Genomic DNA, 19,166 nt, shown 5'->3' on the forward strand with positions numbered 1-19,166 from the left:
GATTATTTCCTGACTATATCCTTTCTGTTCATAGTTGTTTTTGTCCACCCCCATTAGACTATAAACTTCTTAAGAGCAAAGACTATCTTTTTGTCTTTCTTTGTATTCCCCAGTACTTAGTATAGTGCCTGGCAAATAGTGTTTAATAATTAAATAATTTACCATAAGTGCAGTAGTTGACCTTGATGCTGTTTTCATCTTTGTTGAAAGCATCTGACAACATTGCTGAAAACATGCTAAAAAGAATGGGAGTAAGCACACAGCCCTGCTTTACTCCATTGGTGACTGGGAAAATGTGACAGCCTTTCCCATTATCCAGAACCATGAAAGCATGCCATCATGAAACTGGCATATAATACGGATGAACTTTTCTGGGCAACCAAATTTTGCCATGATCTTCCATATGCAGTCTCTGAGGCTGAGATGCAACAAAGTATGGATTGACTCTGTTGTTTGTGCTAATTTTGTCCTGACAATAAACACCAAGAAAACAGAGGTTCTCCACCAGTCAGCACCCTATCATCAGAACCAATGATTACAGCAAATGCAGAAATTTTGAATGTTGTGGATAAGTTCACTCACTTACCTTGGCAGTATACTTTTCAGGGATGTACACATTGATAATCAAGCTGACACATGCATTGCTAGAGCTAGATCAGTGTTAGGAAGACTCCAAAAGAATGTGTGGGAGAAACAAAGTATTAGGCTGCCTACCAAATTGAAGGTCAACTGAGCCATTGTGCAGACCTCATTGCTGTATGCCTGTGAAACCTGGATAGTATGCCAGTGCCAGGCCAGGAAACTGAATCACTTCCATTTGAATTGTCTTAGGAGATTCTGAAGATTAGTTGGCAAGATAAAATACTGGACATTGAGGTCCTTTCTCAAGCCGAACAGCAAAGCATTCAAACTCTACTGCAAACAGGGCAACTCCAAAGGGCTGATTATGTTGTTCAAATGGCAAAGGTCTGTTTGCCTAAAAGACTATTTTATGGAGAACTCATACATGGTGTTCAGAAGAAGCAATACAAGGACACTCTCAAGATCTTTCTGAAAAACTTTGGTATTGATTGTGAGACATGGGAGACACTGGCATAGGATTGTCCAGCATGATGTGTCTGTATCAAAGTTGTGCTCTGTAAGCAAAGCACAATTGCAGTAGCTCAAAAGGAACGTGAGATGAAGATTTAGAGACATCTCCCTCCCAAACTGTCAAACAGACTATTTGCGCCTGACCTGCTGTAGAGCCTTCTAAGCTTGTATTGGTATGATCAGCCACAGCAGGACACACTGTACACTGACCCTGACATGACATTGTGGTGCCATTTTGGTGCTCTTTGAGCATAAAGGCCAAACAACTACAAGAAGTGTTTGGTAAATGCTTGTTGACTTTTTTACAAATAGATTTTTCTTGATCTCTTTTCCTTTTACATTGTCTAGATTTATCCCTAAATCACTCCTCATTCCTGATCCTAGAAAACTATCCATTATAACAATTTTTAAAAGAAAAAATAAAAGCAGAGAGAAAAAAATCAGCAAAATCAGTCAACACATTGAAAAAAATCAGATGATAGATGCAGTGTTCCACACTCATGGACCCTGACTTTTGGCTTCTCATCCTCTTCCTGATCTGTCAATGTGCATGTTCCCCAGGAATCAACCCTGTGACCTATGTCCTGCTATTTTTACATTCTTTTGAAAATTTCATTTATTTTCATGGCTTTAGCTATTACATCATTGCTTGCTGCTTCTCCATGTTGACTTTTTTTAAACATTGTTTTTTAGTCACTGTGTATTACTCTTCAAAAAATTGCTGATAAGTCCCTTGTGCATGCCCCTCCTTTTCTTTTTTTCTTTTTGGAGGGCAATTGGGGTTAAGTGACTTGCCCAAGGTCACACAGCTAGTTTCTGTGTTAAGTGTCTGAAGCCAGATTTGAACTCAGATCCTCCTGACTCCAGGGCCCATGCTTCACTCACTGCACCACCTAGCCATCCCCTTCCTTTTCTTTCTTGAGTGTTTTAGGTCAGAAGCTCTTACCTCTCCTTTGAGCTCTTTACCATGTTTTCCCGATAATAAGACACTGTCTTATTAATTTTTTTGGACAGAAAAACACCAGAGGGCTTATTTTCAGGGGAGGGCTTATTTTAATGAACATTGACAGCAATTTTAATAAACAGGTAAATGTGAACAAAAAAATGTACCTTTATTCAATAATGAATTCAATAAAGAACAGGATGATGCGCTCACTGCTGCAACTCTGATTGGATGCAGCTCGGAGCGCAGCATGCGTTTCACGGCGGGGGGGGATGGTGCATACAGAGGGTACCGTAATGTAGCGTGTAGCGCAGGGGATCACCTTCACTACAGTAGCAATCTCGATAGGGCTTATTTTCGGGGGAGGGCTTATTTTAGAGGAATCTTACACAGTAAGGGGAGGGCTTATTTTCGGGGTAGGTCTTATTATCGGGGAAACACGGTAAATCCACTCACCTAAAAACCTAGGGTATTGTAAGGGTTATGGGATTTAAAGATCTTCCATGCCCCATTGGACTTGCTGACATAGCAGGAAGGGGCGGAGCAAGAGGAAGCGGAAGCCAAGCTAGAGTTCCTGCGGTGGCTAGCAGTGGCGACGATGGCGGCAGCAGCAGCAGAGGCAGCGGTGGCGGCAGCGCGAAGCCCTTTTTGAGTCAGCCAGAATTTCTGCTAAGGACTCCTGCTGAGGACTGCCAGGGGCTGGAGCTGCTGTGAGCGCGCTTCCTGGACGCTGGGTGGTTGCTGTGAGTGGGGAGAGGAGGACCTTTGCCTGAGGTAGCCTGTTCTGTTTTAAAGGCTTGAGAATGTGGGTGCTTTCTACTTTATCTACCTGTGCCAATTTCATAACTACTCTGATGGCTTTCACTTTCTGGTTTTGGGACTCGGTATTTTAATAAATTTTCTAGCTTATTCCCCCATATAGCAAGCCTGATTTATTTTGTGATGGATAATTATATCAGCATATCTGTAATTTCCATAGGCATTGTGAATATGGCATTGCTGATACAGGTATGCATCAGTTTATGCGCATTTTTCTTGTCTTCTATTAAATCCTAAGTTGGAATGATTACTTCTCCCTAAATTTTCCAACATTTCTGCTTCAGGAACAAGTTCCTTCTTCCTGGTCATAATGAAGTCCAAAATAAGAGTTTCCATTGTTGCTTACTGCCTTTGGAAGAATGAGATTATCATTATAGAAAGCCAAGAACTTAGCAGATACTCTAATAAGATAGATAATTGAAATCCTCCATTATTACTAGGCCATTCCTGCATACCATCTATAGAATGGTTCTAGAAGCTGGCACACTGCCTTGCAATCAGTATTTATTGTTTATTGAAATGAATTTCCCAAATTGCTCATCTTCTGGCCAGATTCCTAAAAAAATCTTTCCATTCTCCCCCAACCTGATTTTTTTTTTTAAAAGCAATTGGGGTTAAGTAACTTGCTCAAGGTTACATGGCCAGTTATTTTGTGTGGGTGGTAAGTATCTGAGGCCAGAACCAATCCTGGGTCTCCCGACTCCGGGGCTGGCACTCTTACTCACTACACCACCTGGCCTTCCCCCAACCTGATTTTCTAGGTGCCCCATAATCTGCTTCTTTTCTAGGTTTCAATGTTTTGGGGGTTTTTTGCTTTTTTTGGAGGGCAATTGGGGTTAAGTGACTTGCCCCACAGTCACATGGTGTAGCTGCAAGCACCCCAAGCGTCCTCAGGGTTTGCTGCCAACACAGGTTCTTGGATCTGCTTTGATAAAGGAAAGCAACTCAAAATGGGTTAACAAGCTTACTTTAATCAAACATATATCGTTTACCTCGTTCAGGGGAAAAAGGTCAGCACCCCAAAATTCAGAATATACTGACAGAATTATCAAGACAGAAACAGATCAAGTAGACAGATTTCAAACTGTCCAACCATTACATACATACCCAATCAACATCTGGATTTCAACATCTGGGTTTCAAAGCCGGGGGGCTCTGGACAACGGCTTCCCAGAATCCAGTTCAAATCACAGAACACTTCTCAAAGTGAGCCCCAAAACAAAGCTACACATCAGGGCTTATATAGCCTTCTCCTGGCTCAGAGAATGTAACAACCTTGCTGACTCACTGGCCAATCAAGAAGTATCTACTGAAAAACAAGCCTCCCACCCCAGGCTCCAGGTGCACTTTAGCCTAGGGGCAGGGAAGATCTTCAAAATTTACATTCCCATTACACATGGCTAGTTTTTGTGTTAAGTGTCTGAGGCTGGATTTGAACTCAAGTCCTCCTGACTCCAGGGCTGGTGCTCTACTCCCTGCACCACGTAGCCACCCCTCTCAAAGTACTTCTTAACCCATCCCCTCTTATGACAAGATACTCTACTGGCCACTTCCTAGAACCATCTCTCAGTGATTCCTCTGAACCATGGCCTGGCAAATGATGGCCCATGACATAGTTATATTGTTTCTTAAAATGTAAAAACCATTCTTAGTTTGTTGGTTATTCAAAAATAGGTGGCAGGCTGGATTTGACCCTTATGCCAGGGTTAAAATATCCTATTTTAAACCATGGCCATGAGTGCCCTTCCATTTTGCCCACCCATCCATGCTTTTCATTCTTTCTATACCCTACTCAAATTGTTCTATGCTAGGGAATCTTCCCTAACGCCCCATTCCCTTTTTCCAGACTTGTGATATACTTAGGGACAATCGGGTGTAAATGATTCAAAGAGTCTTTATTGAGCTCTTAATACAAGTTCAATTTCATGCTGAGTTACAGAATAAGGAATACATAAACAACACATTCAACGATGGCTTAAACACCCAATATGAGCTTTGCAAGGCACTGTGCTAGGAAATCAAGGGATAAGAAAAGACAGGCTCCTTGATTTCAGAGAGTTCTATAGCAGAAAAGATATGTGCACACAAATAGTTCATGTCCTGTTTTAAAATATAAATTTCAACACACTAATGAATAAACAGCCAAATATGGAGATCTCCAAATAAAACTCAAGTTTTAAAGTACTAGCATTTTGATTAAAAAGAAAAAAATCTATTTTCTTTTAAATGTACTTCTAAAGTTTCATTGCCTTTTAGTCAAAGTTCTTATTCTGACTTATCTTTGTATATTTCATATCCCGAATTTCTCATATTCTTATTTGAGAGGCAGTATGGCCTTGTGGAATTAACCTGAGTCAGAAGACCTGAGTTCAAGACTTGCCTCTGACATATACTGCCAGTGTGAGCCTAGGCAAGTACATCACTTAACTTCAGTGGCACTAAGATTGTAAGTTCCAGAGCAGGTATTCACGTGCACTGGTGGAGGACCTTTTTGTATCCAGGAATTCCCACCAATGAAATCACAGGTCCACTACCATATCCTACCATGACATACCATAATATGCCATTGACATCAATAAGAGATATGGAAATAATAACTAAACTTGTGATATCACTGGTAGAGGTAACTCCTAAATGAATAAACTTCTTCCTAGACCAGTACCTTCTCTGCAACTTAATGTCTTAAGACAACTGCCCAGGCACTGAGAAGTTGTAACTTGCCCAGGGTTCCCCAGTCTATTTATATTTCAGAGGCGGGGCTTCCTAACAGAGGCCAGTTCTCTCTTTTCATCTTTAAATCATAATTTATGCAGCTATTCCCCAATGAGTTGTTCCTAGTTTTTCAAACAGCACATTATCTAACATTTTCATCACAACCCTGTGAGGTAAGGTAGTGCAAGTATTATTATCTAGGTTTAAAGATTATGGTTCAGGAAGATTTAGTGAGACTTAACAATTGCTCACACAGCTAGTTAAGGATGGGAGCCCAAACTCCAAGTCTGGTGGTATGATGTAAAAGTACCAAGAATGGGACAAAGGGCTGTATTTAAGATATCAACTGAAGGAAATAGGAAGTTTCTTGGTCATATTTATACTGGATCTCGAGGAGCAGATAAAGACATTCCTGGTAGAGGGGATGGTATGTGCAATCTTAGAGCCAAGAAAACCTAAGGCATACCCCTAGCAAAGCAAGTCATCCAGTATCGCTATGGTACAGGTTTAAGTGAAGAGGAGCAATGAAGACAAGGCTAGGGACAGATCATGGAGGGCTTTGAATACCAGGTTGTTTGGACTTTAATCAGTGAATACTGGGGAGCCATGAAATATTTTCAAACAGAGCCAGTCTGACAGTAGCAGACTTATCATTTAGTAATATTATTTTGCCAGTTACATGGAAAGATTAACAAGGTGAGAAGATGTAGAAAGATCAGTTAGGAAGCTGCTATCATAGACTAGGTGAAAGGTGATGAGTGCCTTAACTCGAGTGTTAGTATCAGAGCTAGAGATGGGGTGGTTGGAAGAGATATTGCATAAATAAGACAGACAAGCCATGAAAACTGATTGCTTTGGGCTTGGGAAGGGAAAAACATGTAAAAGAGTAGCCAAGAAGAGAACCTCAGTATCTAAGGACAATGGTGACAACTAAAAATAGGTCTGGAGAAAACACTAAGTTTAGTTTTGGCAATGTTCACTTTTAAGTGAATGAGTAAAAATGGGGGGTGGGGGAGGAAGGAGAGATTATCCAATGCTGTAAAGGTCAGAAGAGAAAGGAGAAGGGACTAATTAGATTTGGTTATAAGACAATCATTTATGACCATGGGGAAGATGTTTCAGTATAATGCTGGGGATAGAAACCAGATTTCAGGGCATCCAAGAATATAATGAAAAAGTAGGAAAGAAAGTGGAATGTTGAGAAAGTTTAGTGTAGACTACTCTTCCTAGAAGTTTGACAGTGAAGACAGAGAACAATGGGTAAAGAGGGTAGCAGAATCCAGGGAGATTTTGGCTTTTAGGATAAGATGAAGGGTCAGAGAAACAAGATATTTGTATGGGAAGGAAGACAGAAAAGAGGGATGATAGTTGAATCAAGGTCTTAAAAGAGAGATTAGGGAATAGAATTTAAGATACAAGTAGAGGGATTTAGCAAGGAAATTAGTCACTAAGAAACAAACAAGAGATGCCTAAGGAAGCTTCTCTTACAGCTTTAGGCTTCCCAAATCCAATATCCAATACTTGGAGACAGTTTCCTTCTCTCTATCCTAGACCCCTGTCCAGGAGAAGTATAAGAAAAATTTCAACCAATCACTACCCTGCTTCCCCTAAAGCAAGCACACACAATCCATGGAAACTTATAAGGACTTTACTGCTGACAGGCGGGGTCAGATAAAGGGAAAGGTACAGAGTTAGGTATGTTTCCAGACTCACAGAAATGCCATCCCTGCGTTTCAGTGAGAGGGGGTCAGAAGGGTTGCCATGAACTAATAATTCCCTCTCTTGTCTTCTAACCCTTCTGAGGATCTAGGCAGTCTTCTCTTTCTGTTCAATCATCTCTGGTTCTAGCCCCTTGTAATATTTCCTTTGGAATTTGAAGGGTATCCCTGGCATACTCTCCCTCTTCCTGGACACCTCTTGTGGGAGATAGTGGGCCCCTGATGTGATGACATAAGGGCATTTGGTAGGCAACAGAAGAGATGAGATTGACACAGGATAGCTCCAGAAAGCTCCCTAGGTTGCCCAAGTCACACTATACACTTTCCAGATACCCAAAAGCCCCACGTTTGAGCTTTCCATCCCAAGGTGGTAGGTGAACAGGAATCCCCTAGCTTCTGGGGCCTGGAGGCCCATGCTGGCCAGTCATGGAGCTTGACGGAGATCCAGCTGTCTCTGCCAATGCTGCAGTGGCCTCATAGTCTGCAATACGCCGCTGTACCAGGGCAGGCATCAGCTGTACATAAGCAGCCATTAGGCGATGATTGGAGTGGACCAGCTTACCCGCACAGCTGTCCAAGCAAGCTTCCTAGAAGGGAGGGAGAAGGGTGGTGTCAGTCTCCCTCCCCCTCAAGAGTAAACAACCTTCCCTTCCACTGTTAGTTTTCCTCCTCAGTCCTAAGGAGCACTCCCCACCTCCCTGCAGAGAACACCTCTTACACACCTCTTCTGCATCGAGGGCTCGATGGTGCAAGCTGGGCACACAGCGTTGGAAGCAGAGTTCTGTCATCCGGTTGTACACCAACAAGAAGTCCCGAAGCTAGGGGTAAAGAGAAGAGTTCAGAGTAGAAGGGCTGGTGAGGTCCCTAGTGAGACACCCTCTACGGAAAAGGCTGAAATAATTAGAACTAGAAGAGACATTAACTATCGTGTCTTAACTCCCAGCCTCTTATAGATAAGAAAACAGGGCAGAGGGGAGGACTGACCTGCCAAGGGGCTAACCAGTGGATCAGAAAACCAGAACAAGAGCCCAAGTCTTTTGCCCCCAAACCCAGAGCTCTTTCCCAAGTACTGATAAGGATAAATCTGAGGAAGTGGCCTGAGGCTGCAGAGCAAGGTGGTGCAGACGCCCCAAGTGCAGATACGAGCGTGGGAACAGCAGTAATCTTGGAGTGGGCCTGGGAGATGCCCCGAGGGCATCTCCTTCCCCATCCAGCCTCAGCCAGGACAAGGAGACCAGAGCATTCAGGTTCCCCGTCCTTTAAGCATTCTCCCCTGGTCCGTCCTGAGCCATCCAGACCTCTCCATTCCACCTTCAAACCCCACCTCCAAGCCCCACGATCCCGGCACTAAAGATGCACCAAAGAGCGCATGTTCCGAAATCGCACAGCCTGACCTCTCTTAACACACCGGGTCTCTCCCCTCCCTTTTTCCCAGACCGTGGGTCCTCAGGCTCCGGCGGCCCGCGGTGTAGGAGCTAGAGATCGGCGGTGGCGAAGACAATCGCTCACCGCCCAACTCACGTTTCTCAGCTGCTGCTGCTGCTGCTGCACCTGCTGCTGCTGTGACTCCATGGCCCCACAGGGCGCAGACCCCTCACGTCACTTCCGAAACCCGCACACAGTTTTAGTCCGCCTACAGCGCTGCGCGGCGTGTCCCGGCTCGTGGCGTCACTTCCGCCCTAGCGGTGGGCAACGCGGCTGCCTTCATTTGCCCGGCCGAGAACGTCATTTCCGCCGTGTCCCTGACCTGCTGCGAGGAGCGCGAAGGGAACCGGAGCCCGAGGTCCCAGGACGGCCCCGGGCCCGGCGCCCTGAGGGCAGGGCAGGGACAGGCGAGGCCGCCGAGAGAGAGGAAAGGAAGTAAAGGGAGCGTGGCCCAGCCAGAGGTGAGGAAGCTGGGCGACACACACCTGAGCCCTAGGGGTGGGGGGGGGGGGGGAGGAAGGCATACACCTGAGTAAATGGAGGGGAAGGAGCGATCAGTGCGTCCACCTGCGCTCAGTGAAGAAGGGCACCCACCCGAGCCTTGGAGAGAGGGGGAAGGAGAAGGGACCCAGCTGAGCTCAGGGCTTAGGAGGGGAACCCAGCTAAACCCAGGGTTTAAGGGGGGGAGGAGGGGCAGCCACCTGAGCCCAGGAGGGAGGAGGGGCACCCACCTGAGACAACAGGGGGGAAGAGGAGCATCCACCTTGGCCTTGGGGAGAATAGGGACACGTACCCTAATCCAGGGCAGAATGTTCCTGAAGGATGAATGCACCTGCACCTGAGTCCTGTGAGGGACACCTGGGTCAGTGGGAAACACAATATGTTTTCTAAGGCTAGATGTCCTTACCCTAACTTTTTTCTCCCCCAGCCATGACAGACGGGATCCTGGGGAAAGCCGCCACCATGGAGATCCCCATCCACGGCAATGGTGAGGCTGGACGGCTTCCTGAAGATGATGGGCTTGAGCAGGTGGGTGTTTGCTTCAAGCACCCCAGTGTACTCTTATCCCTGGTGCAAGTAACTGGGTCCTGTCCTCCTTACCCAAGAGCCTCTAAACTTCTGCCTGTTCTGTGGCTTACTCTATGTTACATTAATAATACCCTTACAACTCTTGAATTCCCTGGTGCCCCCATACCATGCCTTGACCTCCCTAAACCTCACATTCATGATCATAACATCCCAGGATTCCCCATCATGCTGTGATACTCCTTTAAAAACCCAAACGCCCAACCCATCTTTTAATCTCTCTTGTACCTGAATCCCTAACTATACCCTAGCCTTACCAAATCTTTGACTTCCCAATTCCCCCCACTTCCTGCCACCCTAAAGTTATTCCAAACTATGTTACTTTCCTATCCCCTGAATTCTCTGAACTTATCCTATGGATACTCCATTCCTCATCTCTGCCTATTCCGAATTGTCCCCCTTCTCCACTCCCACTTGGCCCATCATAGGACCTACAGCAGGTGATGGTGTCTGGACCAAATCTCAACGAGACAAGCATTGTGTCAGGAGGCTATGGGGGCTCAGCTGATGGTCTTATCCCTACAGGTATGAGACAGAGGACTTGAGGAATTATTGGGGTTGAAGCCCTAAGGAATTATTGGGGAGAATGAAAGGGGGGTGTTAGAAGCAGAAATGGTTATCATGCAGATCACAGAATTTTATCCTTTAGGGCCTGGCCGTCAACAACCCCACAGTGCAACCCCTGCTGGCCCTGGTGACGAGGTGGCCCGGGGCATTGCTGGGGAGAAGTTTGACATTGTCAAGAAGTGGGGCATCAACACCTACAAGGTGGGGCTTGTGTCCCCTCAGCCCCCTGTCCCATGGGTTCCCCCAGATCCTACCTCCTGTTAATGCCCTCCCTCTTCCCCTGGTCCCTGGATTCCATCCTGTCCCTTCACCTCCCCTTGCACATCCAGGGGCTTATAGTCACTGAAACTTGGGAGGGGGGAGTAGGTATTTCCATATTCTGGGGGGCTCTTATCTCTGGGAGGGCCCTCTGACTGCCGGGGACGTGGGGCCTGCTCAGTGTACGAAGCAGCTGCTGTCCGAGCGGTTTGGCCGGGGATCACGCACCGTGGACCTAGAGCTGGAGCTGCAGATTGAGTTACTACGGGACACAAAGCGCAAGTATGAGAGTATTCTTCAGTTGGGCCGGGCACTCACTGCTCACCTCTATAGCCTGCTGCAGACTCAGCATGCCCTGGGTGATGCCTTCGCTGACCTCAGCCAAAAGTCCCCTGAGCTCCAGGTGTGTGTGCCTATCTCCCTTCCACTTTGAGAGCAACAGGGGGCCAGGTTCAAGCCATGACCTCTGAACCCCATGTTCATCCAACCCACAGGAGGAATTTGGTTATAATGCAGAGACACAAAAGTTACTGTGTAAGAATGGGGAGACCCTGTTGGGGGCTGTCAACTTCTTTGTGTCCAGCATCAACACCCTGGTCACCAAAACCATGGAGGACACTCTTATGACTGTCAAGCAATATGAGGCTGCCAGGTAGGAATGCACAAACCAGAAAATTGGGAGTGGGGAGTGAGTAGGGGCCTTAAGGTCAGGAAGCCTTAAGCCTTACTCCCTTTGTTTTATTCATACATGACTTTCCATTCCCCTAGACTGGAATATGATGCATACCGCACAGACTTAGAGGAACTGAGTTTGGGTCCACGGGATGCCGGGACCCTGGGCCGACTTGAAAGTGCCCAGGCCACATTCCAGACACATCGTGAGAAGTATGAGAAACTTCGTGGGGACGTGGCTATCAAGCTCAAATTTCTGGAGGAGAACAAGGTGCTAAACCATCCCCCTCACCCCTACCCCCTAACTCCTCTCACTGTTTTTCTCTTCCCACCTCCTCCCAACTGACCCCCATCCATGCCCCCAGATCAAGGTGATGCACAAACAGCTGCTGCTTTTCCACAATGCCGTGTCCGCTTACTTCGCTGGGAACCAGCAGCAACTTGAGCAGACCCTGCAGCAGTTCAACATCAAGCTTCGGCCCCCAGGCTCTGAGAAACCCTCCTGGCTGGAAGAGCAGTGAGATGGCCTGGCCTGGCCCTCCACTCCCAAGAAGCACTCCTGGCTACAGGAGCAGTGAGGCCTACCCCCTTGGATTGGCCCCTGTCCCCAAGAAGCTCTCCTAGCTGGAGGATCAGTGGACCTCCTCCCTAGGAGGGGCTGAGGGGAGCAGGAATAAGTGCCCTCCTCTCCAACAAGCCCACTAGGGGAGCAGAGAGAAGCCTTTTTGGTAGGGAAGAGATTGGGACAGGGAAAGTAAGAATGTACACTTCCCCTTTCCCCTTGTCCTTTGCCCAGGATTTCCCTTCCAGGACCTTAGCTTCTTGTGGGTGGTAAAGGGAGGCACACCGCAGGAGAGGGGACCAGGTAGGGCAACTACTGGGCCAGGTGCAGCAGTACTTAGTGTTGATGCCTAAGGCCCTGCTTTTCTGTCAGCTAGTTTGGCCTCACTTTTCCAGATTTTTTCCCACTACCCCTCAGCCAGTGGTTGTTTTCCCCAAGGGCCCTCTTCCCAACCAATGGCATTATTCCCAGGGTTCTTCCTTACGCCAGTGGCATCACTCCTGGGTTTTTCCCATGGCCGATAGCAGGTCTTCTGGGGCCCTACCCTGAGCTGGCATCACTCGGGGATCCTTTAGCCAATGGCATTACCCTCAGTGTCCTCCCCCTTCACTCCCTCCATTACTGTTGGGGGTAGGGAGCGGGGAGGGTCTTAGGACCAAAGGGTAGCAGACTGGGGAGGTATGGAGCAAGGACTAGGGGTGCCGTGCTGTCTGTCCCAGCATCTGCCTGTCTCTTTCTATGCCCTGGAGCCAGGGTGGTGTTTCTCCTAATTTAATTGTGGGTGGGACTCTGGGGTGCCTGTCCAGTCTGTAGAAACTGTCACACCAGCCCTAGGGTGGTCTGGGAGCCTGGGACCAGAAATAAACCTTTCATAAAACCTGGCCCAGGCCTGTTTGTTGGGGGTAAGGGGTCTGGGAGGATGATGCATAGAGCATAGGCTTCTTGATACAAATCTTCATAAATGTAGATTCCTCTAGATTTGGGCCTGAGCCCCTTGCCTTCACTTACATTCTAGAGGACTCTGTCCTTCCATTAATACGATCCTTAGGCATTGTGGACCCAGACTTCCTTTGTTCATACTCAGTTCCAGGGATACCCAGTCTCTTCACATTCTAACTGCCACTGACACTACTTGTTTGTCCTTGGAAATTGTTATCTTCAGCCCAGCCATGCCTCTGGCTTCTCTCCATTCTCTGTTGCCTCTGACACCAGCACAAGAAAAGGCCCTTTGGGGCTTCCAAAGGGAAACTTGTTAGTGACTCCAGGGAAACAGACACATGGGAAAAGTTCACATTGCAAACTGAATCAAAGTAATGCAGATCCATGGTAGATTAGAGTTCTAAACCTAACTTCCTGCTTCCTGGTGCTTTCCTTTTAGCATTTCTGTCACTCTTCCATCTAAAACTTATATTAACTATCTAAATGACACCTGCTACTTTCCCCTTCTGTTCAGAACTAGAAGGGGGAAAGATAGAAGGAATTGGTTCACCAGGTGTCAAACAAGTAGTTACATAGACCAGGGGGATAGAGTCAATGTCACTGGTGGCACACCAGACAGCTTGTTTTCTCCAGTCATCCTGGTTTCTTACCAGACTTTGGCAAGTCATTCTCTATCCCAATTTAAAGCAAACAACAATGTTTATTTTTTAATATTTCCTTCCCCATGAGTCAGTAAAATGCCTTGAACAGTTCCTGGACGGTACTGCAGTTGATAGATCTGTGAATACCTTGTATGAGCATTTTGAATTGCAGTTTCTACTCCGTTTACAATTAAGAATTTGAATTCTTTAAGGTAATAAATATAATTAGAACAGTATTTCCTAATGAAGTATATTTTAAAGAATCAAGAACTCCTAAACACAGAAGCCCTGAGTATCTAATCTAATTTATTGGTCTAAAGATTAGTCACGAAAGGTCATTGTGCTGCACTGGGGTTTAAAGCAAACAACCAGCCAGGCTCAAAAGTAGTATACCTGCTTTATTCCCTGGGATTTCCTCCCTCTCCCCTCCCCCCACGCCCCATTAGCTGTAGTCAGATTTATTACAAAGGGAGACTTCTGTTCGACAGTTTGTAGTGTCAGCCTGACCACACCACTGCAGATAATACAAACTGACACTGAGTTTCACAAACTGGCTTTTTGAACTGCCTACATACTTATCCCAGCTATATCCCCAGAATTAGATGTGCCCGTAAACTATGTGAATCTTAGACATGAAGACAGAAATTCATAGAATAACATTTTAAATTTGGAAGAGATGAGATATGAACTACTCCAGCTTCTCATCTCATGCAGATGTCTTATGACATCTCATCCGATCTCATATCATCTAAATTAAAAAGGGCTATCAAGATTATAAGTTGGGTGAGATTTCTTCCAAAAGTTGCTTTCTAGCTTCTGTTTAAATACGATGAAAGTGAAAGAACTCACTGACTCCAAAAGCAACTTGTTTCTTTGGGTCATTCCAGGAGGTCTTATGTTGAGCCCAAATCTGTCTCCCTGTAGTTTCTATTTTGGTCCTGGTTCTCTGTAGCACCATGCTTATTGGTAAATCTAATTTTCTCCCATATGACAATCTTTCAAATTGTGAATGGCAATACAACTTCTGTCATCTCTAGGTTAAACATACTTAATACTTTGAACTAGTGCTCATAAAGTTACTTAAGTCCCTTTGCTACTCTCTGCCTTTATGGATATGTTCCTGCTTGGCAGTGTCTTTTATATAATATAGTAAGTACTAAGAGCTGGGCACTCCCGGTGTGTTCTGGCTAGGACAGAAGGGGTTGGTGGTGTCACCATCTTCACTCCTGACAACCAATACATCGTGTTTTTTGACAGCAACATACTGCTAACACATTAAGCTTTAAGTTCATTAGAACCCCTGTGTTTTTATACATGAAATATTTCTAGCCACATCCCAACCTGTACTTGTGCAACTAAATTTTTCAATTCAAATTCTAGACTTTACATTTATCCCTCTTAAATTTCCTATTGTCCGCTTTAGCATGAGATCTTTTAAAATCCTATCATTTTAACTCTGAATGCAGATTGAAGCATATTTTCCTCCACTTTATTTTTCTTGCTTTTTTCCCCACAACATGGCTAATTTAGAAATATGTTTTGCATGACTTCATATGTATAATGGGTAACATTTCTTGCCTTCTCAAGAGGTGGAGGGAGAGAGAAAATTAAAAAAAAATTAACACAAAAAAATTAAAATCCTATTATCCGTATTCCTATTCTCAAGTTTCTGTCCTCTGCAGATTTGATAAACATGCCATATTGCCTCTGACATTTAGTGGCTCTGATGCTGGGCAAATGACTGTCTCTCTGAGCTTCAGTCTTCTCATCTATGAGATAGAAATGGTAGCATCTTCCTCAGAGGGTTATTATGGAAATCATTTGAGATAATATGTTAAACATTTATAAAGGCAAACTATTATTTGTAATGCTCAGATAAAATTGAACAGAATTGGACCCCAAACAGTCTTACTGCATTCCATCTATACATTTTCAAAGGCAGCAGTTCACCAATCACATTCAGTATCCTTTGGAGTAGTTCATACCAGACAAGACCTCAGACTCATTGAAGACAGCTAAATGTTCCCTTCACTTCCCTCAACCATTTCATTCTGTTGTTTGCATAGTTAATGCTTTTCTCATTGATAGAGAATGCTGGCAAAGTAGGATTGAATAGTTCTGCTTTTTCTCCATCATTTATCATCTTTTCTTCTGTGCCAAGTAATGATTCTGACCAGGAGTTTTTAATCTAGACTTCATGGACTGTGAAGTAGGGATGGAAATCTAGGAATAAATTTCATTTTAAAAAAATATTTTCTTTTTCCCCCCAATTACATGTAAAGGCAATTTTTAATATTTTTTAAAATTTTGAGTTCTAAATTTTCTCCTTCCCTCACCTCCTCCCTCTGTTGGATGGTAAGCAATTTGATATAGGTTATACATATGCAGTCATGCAAAACATTTCCATATTAGTCATGTGGTAAAAGAAAACAAGAAAAAAATAAAGTGAAAAATAGTATGCTTCAATCTGCATTCAGACTCCAGTTCTTTCTCTGGACGTGGATAGCATTTTTCATCATGAATCCTTTGGAATTGTCTTGGATCATTTTTCTGGAAATAGCGAAGTCATTTGCAGTTGATCATCATATATTATTGCTGTTAATGTGTATACTGTTCTGGTTCTGTTCACTTTGCATCAGTTTGTCTAAATCCAGGTTTTTCTGAAATCATCCTGCTTGTTATTTCTTACAGCACAATAGTATTCTGTGACAATATACCACAAGTTGTTCAGCCCTTCCCTAATTGATGGGCATCCCCTCAATTTCCAATTCTTTGCCGACACAAAAAGAGCTTCTTATTTTTATTTTATTTTATTTATTTTCTTATTTTTATACAAATAGATTATTTTTCCTTTTTAAAAAATCTCCTTTGGATATAGACCTAATAGTGATATTGTTGGATCAGAGGGTATGTATGCATTGTCTATAGCCCTTTGGGTATAAGTTACAAATTACTTTCCTGAATGGTTGGATCAGTTCACAACTCTACCAACAGTGCATATGTATCCCAGTTTTCCCACATGGGGGGTGAGTTTCAAGTCCATGAACTTGAATGTGGGGAAAAAATATATATCTTAATTTTCACTAACCTTTAACTGAAATTTACCATTTCCTTAAATTATGAATTAAAAAAGAGTTACACTTTACACCCTGAAAATTGAGGGGGGAGAGAATGACAAAAAACGGCAACAGCCAACGTTGGAGGGGTTGTGGAAAGATAGTTATACTAAATAAATTGTGGGAGCTTTGAAACAATTTGGAATAATGCAAATAAAGTGACTAAAATGCCCATACTTTTTGAACTAGGGATGGTTATTGGACTTATATTCCAAGGAAGCTATCAGTAAAAAAAAAAATCCCTATAAATTCAAAAATATTTATAGCTGCACTTATTATGATAGTTAAGAAGTGGAAACAATGTATATACCCATCAATTGGAAAATAGCTATACAAATTGTAGTACATGAATGTAATGGAATAGTACTGTGCTGTAAGAAGTAATGTGTGTTAATCAGTATGGAGAAGCATGGAAAGATCTATATGAACTGGTGCAGAGTGAAGTAAACAGAGCCAAGAAAACAATATACACAGTAACTACAGCAATGTAAATGGAAAGAAGACACCAAAAAAAACCCCAAAACCAAAATTGTGACAATCAGGATTCTAATGAAGACATATGAGAAGATACCCCCAAGCCCTTTTGTGGAGGTGGGAGGTCCCCAGATGTTACACATTTCATATCTTTTGGGACTTTTTCAATGCATCAATCAATCTTCAGTGTGCTGAATTTTTTTCCTTCTCTTTAAAATAGTATTTGTTATATGGGATGGCTCTCTGAGAGGAGGAGGAGGAAGAATATGTAGGACATTATGGTAATAAAAGAAACAGTATATATCAATTAAAAACTAAAAAAAAAAAAACCTAAAAACATTATTTTGAGAAGTTATCCATAGGTTTTGCCAGATGGCCAGGGGTCCATGGTTTTTCCCCTGACCTAAAAGAGCTAAAGAAAACCTATACTGGGGCAGCCAGGTGGCACAGTGAGTAAGCCCTGGAGTCAGGAGACCCGGAATTGGTTCCGGCCTCAGATACTTAACACCCACACAAAAAAACTAGCCATGTAACCTTGAGCAAGTTACTTAACCCCAATTGCTTTAAAAACAAAGAAAGAAAGAAAACCTATACTTTTTTTTTAAAGCAAATAAGCATTAATTTTAGCATCCATTGCAAATCTCATTTTACATTGAGCTTCAGCCCTTCCAAGACTATTCTTTTAAGACCTTATCACTCTTGTATTCATCTTGTTTCCTACCCTTCATTCCACTTCTACTATTTGCAACCTGTCCAGACACTGTACTTTTTAGGTCCCTCCTCTCTTTTCTCATTGAAGTCAATTTCAGCTTCATCATCAAAACTTTGTTCATAGGATCATAGATTCAAAGTTGGGAAGGACCTCAGAAGTAATTTAGTCCAATTCCTTCATTTCATTGAGGAGGACACAGTCCCAGAGGGGTAAAGGGGCTTGTCCAAAGTCATATCACACACTACATTGCCTTTTTGAGAGCCTCCAATCCCTCCAATCCAATCCAATGTGAGTGTACTTAGTTTATTTTTGAATTCTTTGAAATCTGTTCTCCCAAAGCCTGGACCACATGTCAGACTACCTGGCATTTTCTTCCTCATCCACCATGCATTCTAAGATGGTTCTATTCACTACTCCCCAAAGTTACCTCCATTTCAATTTCAGTCAGGAGTCATTGTTTGGTCACATATTCTTACCTCTCCCAACTTGAATCTTTGAGTCCCCTGGGCTAAAAGTTCTTGCCTGATGGCCTCTGAAAGAGAAAATAGTAATGCCTCTTGACTCTCTGTGGTCTTCTCTGCACCTGACCACCCATTCCTTTTTGGAGTTATAAGCCTCTAATATTCTGATTAGGGAATCTTCTCAACTCAGCAGACTTTTAAGCAGTTCCAGGGGTGCTGGATTGAGCTCCCCAGATAAGTTTATGTCTAAATTGTTTTGGTATTGCCTAAATTTTCCCAGTATCTCCTCCCAGAAAGCCATCCCATATAACAAAGAATTTTTTTAAAAGAGAAATTCAACAAAACTAATCAATAAGTCAGAAAAAAAAGCTGACACATTCAATGTTCCATTCCATCCCTGTGGACATGCATACAGTTTTATGCATTTTATTTTGATTTTTTGGAGGCAATCAGGGTCACATAGCTGGTAAGTGTCTGAGGCTGGATTTGAACTCTGTTCCTCCTGACCCCAGGGCTAGTGCTTTATCCACTGTGCCACCTAGTGGTCCCTATGGTTCTGTTTATATCCTCTTTAGGCCAAGCATTTTCTTTGTAAATTTACAACATACTTTTTTTTTTTTTTTTACTGTTTTGCAGTTGTTCTTTCCATTAGCATTGTTATAATTGTGTATATAGTTTTCTTGGTTCTACTTACTTCACTCTGCATCAATTCTAAGTCTTTCATGCTTCTCTGTACTTTGTCATTTTTTGTCATTTCTTACAGAGCAATAATGTTCCATTAAATTCATGTACTAAAATTAAATTAATGTACTAAAATGTTTAACCATTCCCCAATCAGAAGGCATCTACTTTGTTTCCAGTTCTTTGCTGGTAGATCTCTAAAGTCCCAGGTAGATCTCTAAAGCTCAGAATTAGATGTCCACTATCAGTTCTCTCTGAAAACTTATGGAAAATTGCTCTCTGTAATTT

The 19,166-nt window shown here is 43.6% G+C and overlaps 3 protein-coding genes across 5 annotated transcripts in view; 1 reads left to right on the top strand and 2 right to left on the bottom strand.

Moving 5' to 3' along the window:
• Positions 1-19,166, bottom strand: part of ILK (integrin linked kinase) — a 491,171-nt gene that overhangs the window by 190,439 nt on the left and 281,566 nt on the right. The gene's annotated exons all lie outside the window — the stretch shown is intronic.
• On the bottom strand, positions 4,731-8,964 carry TIMM10B (translocase of inner mitochondrial membrane 10B). Its single transcript, XM_069107850.1, has 3 exons — positions 8,806-8,964; positions 8,007-8,102; positions 4,731-7,871 (listed from the first exon to the last, which is right to left on the bottom strand). Exons 1-3 carry the CDS (start codon positions 8,854-8,856, stop codon positions 7,674-7,676), a joined length of 345 nt encoding a protein of 114 aa, XP_068963951.1. The 5' UTR covers positions 8,857-8,964; the 3' UTR covers positions 4,731-7,673.
• On the top strand, positions 9,009-12,735 carry ARFIP2 (ARF interacting protein 2). The gene is made up of 8 exons (XM_069107849.1): positions 9,009-9,170; positions 9,638-9,738; positions 10,224-10,320; positions 10,445-10,563; positions 10,802-11,023; positions 11,115-11,272; positions 11,389-11,563; positions 11,658-12,735. The coding sequence occupies exons 2-8, from the start codon at positions 9,640-9,642 to the stop codon at positions 11,811-11,813; spliced, it is 1,026 nt and encodes a 341-aa protein (XP_068963950.1). The 5' UTR covers positions 9,009-9,170; positions 9,638-9,639; the 3' UTR covers positions 11,814-12,735.

Source organism: Petaurus breviceps, unplaced genomic scaffold (genome assembly GCF_028583685.1).
Source record: "Petaurus breviceps papuanus isolate PSGF00001 unplaced genomic scaffold, PetGlider_PUasm1.0 90294, whole genome shotgun sequence".
NCBI lineage: Eukaryota > Metazoa > Chordata > Mammalia > Diprotodontia > Petauridae > Petaurus > Petaurus breviceps.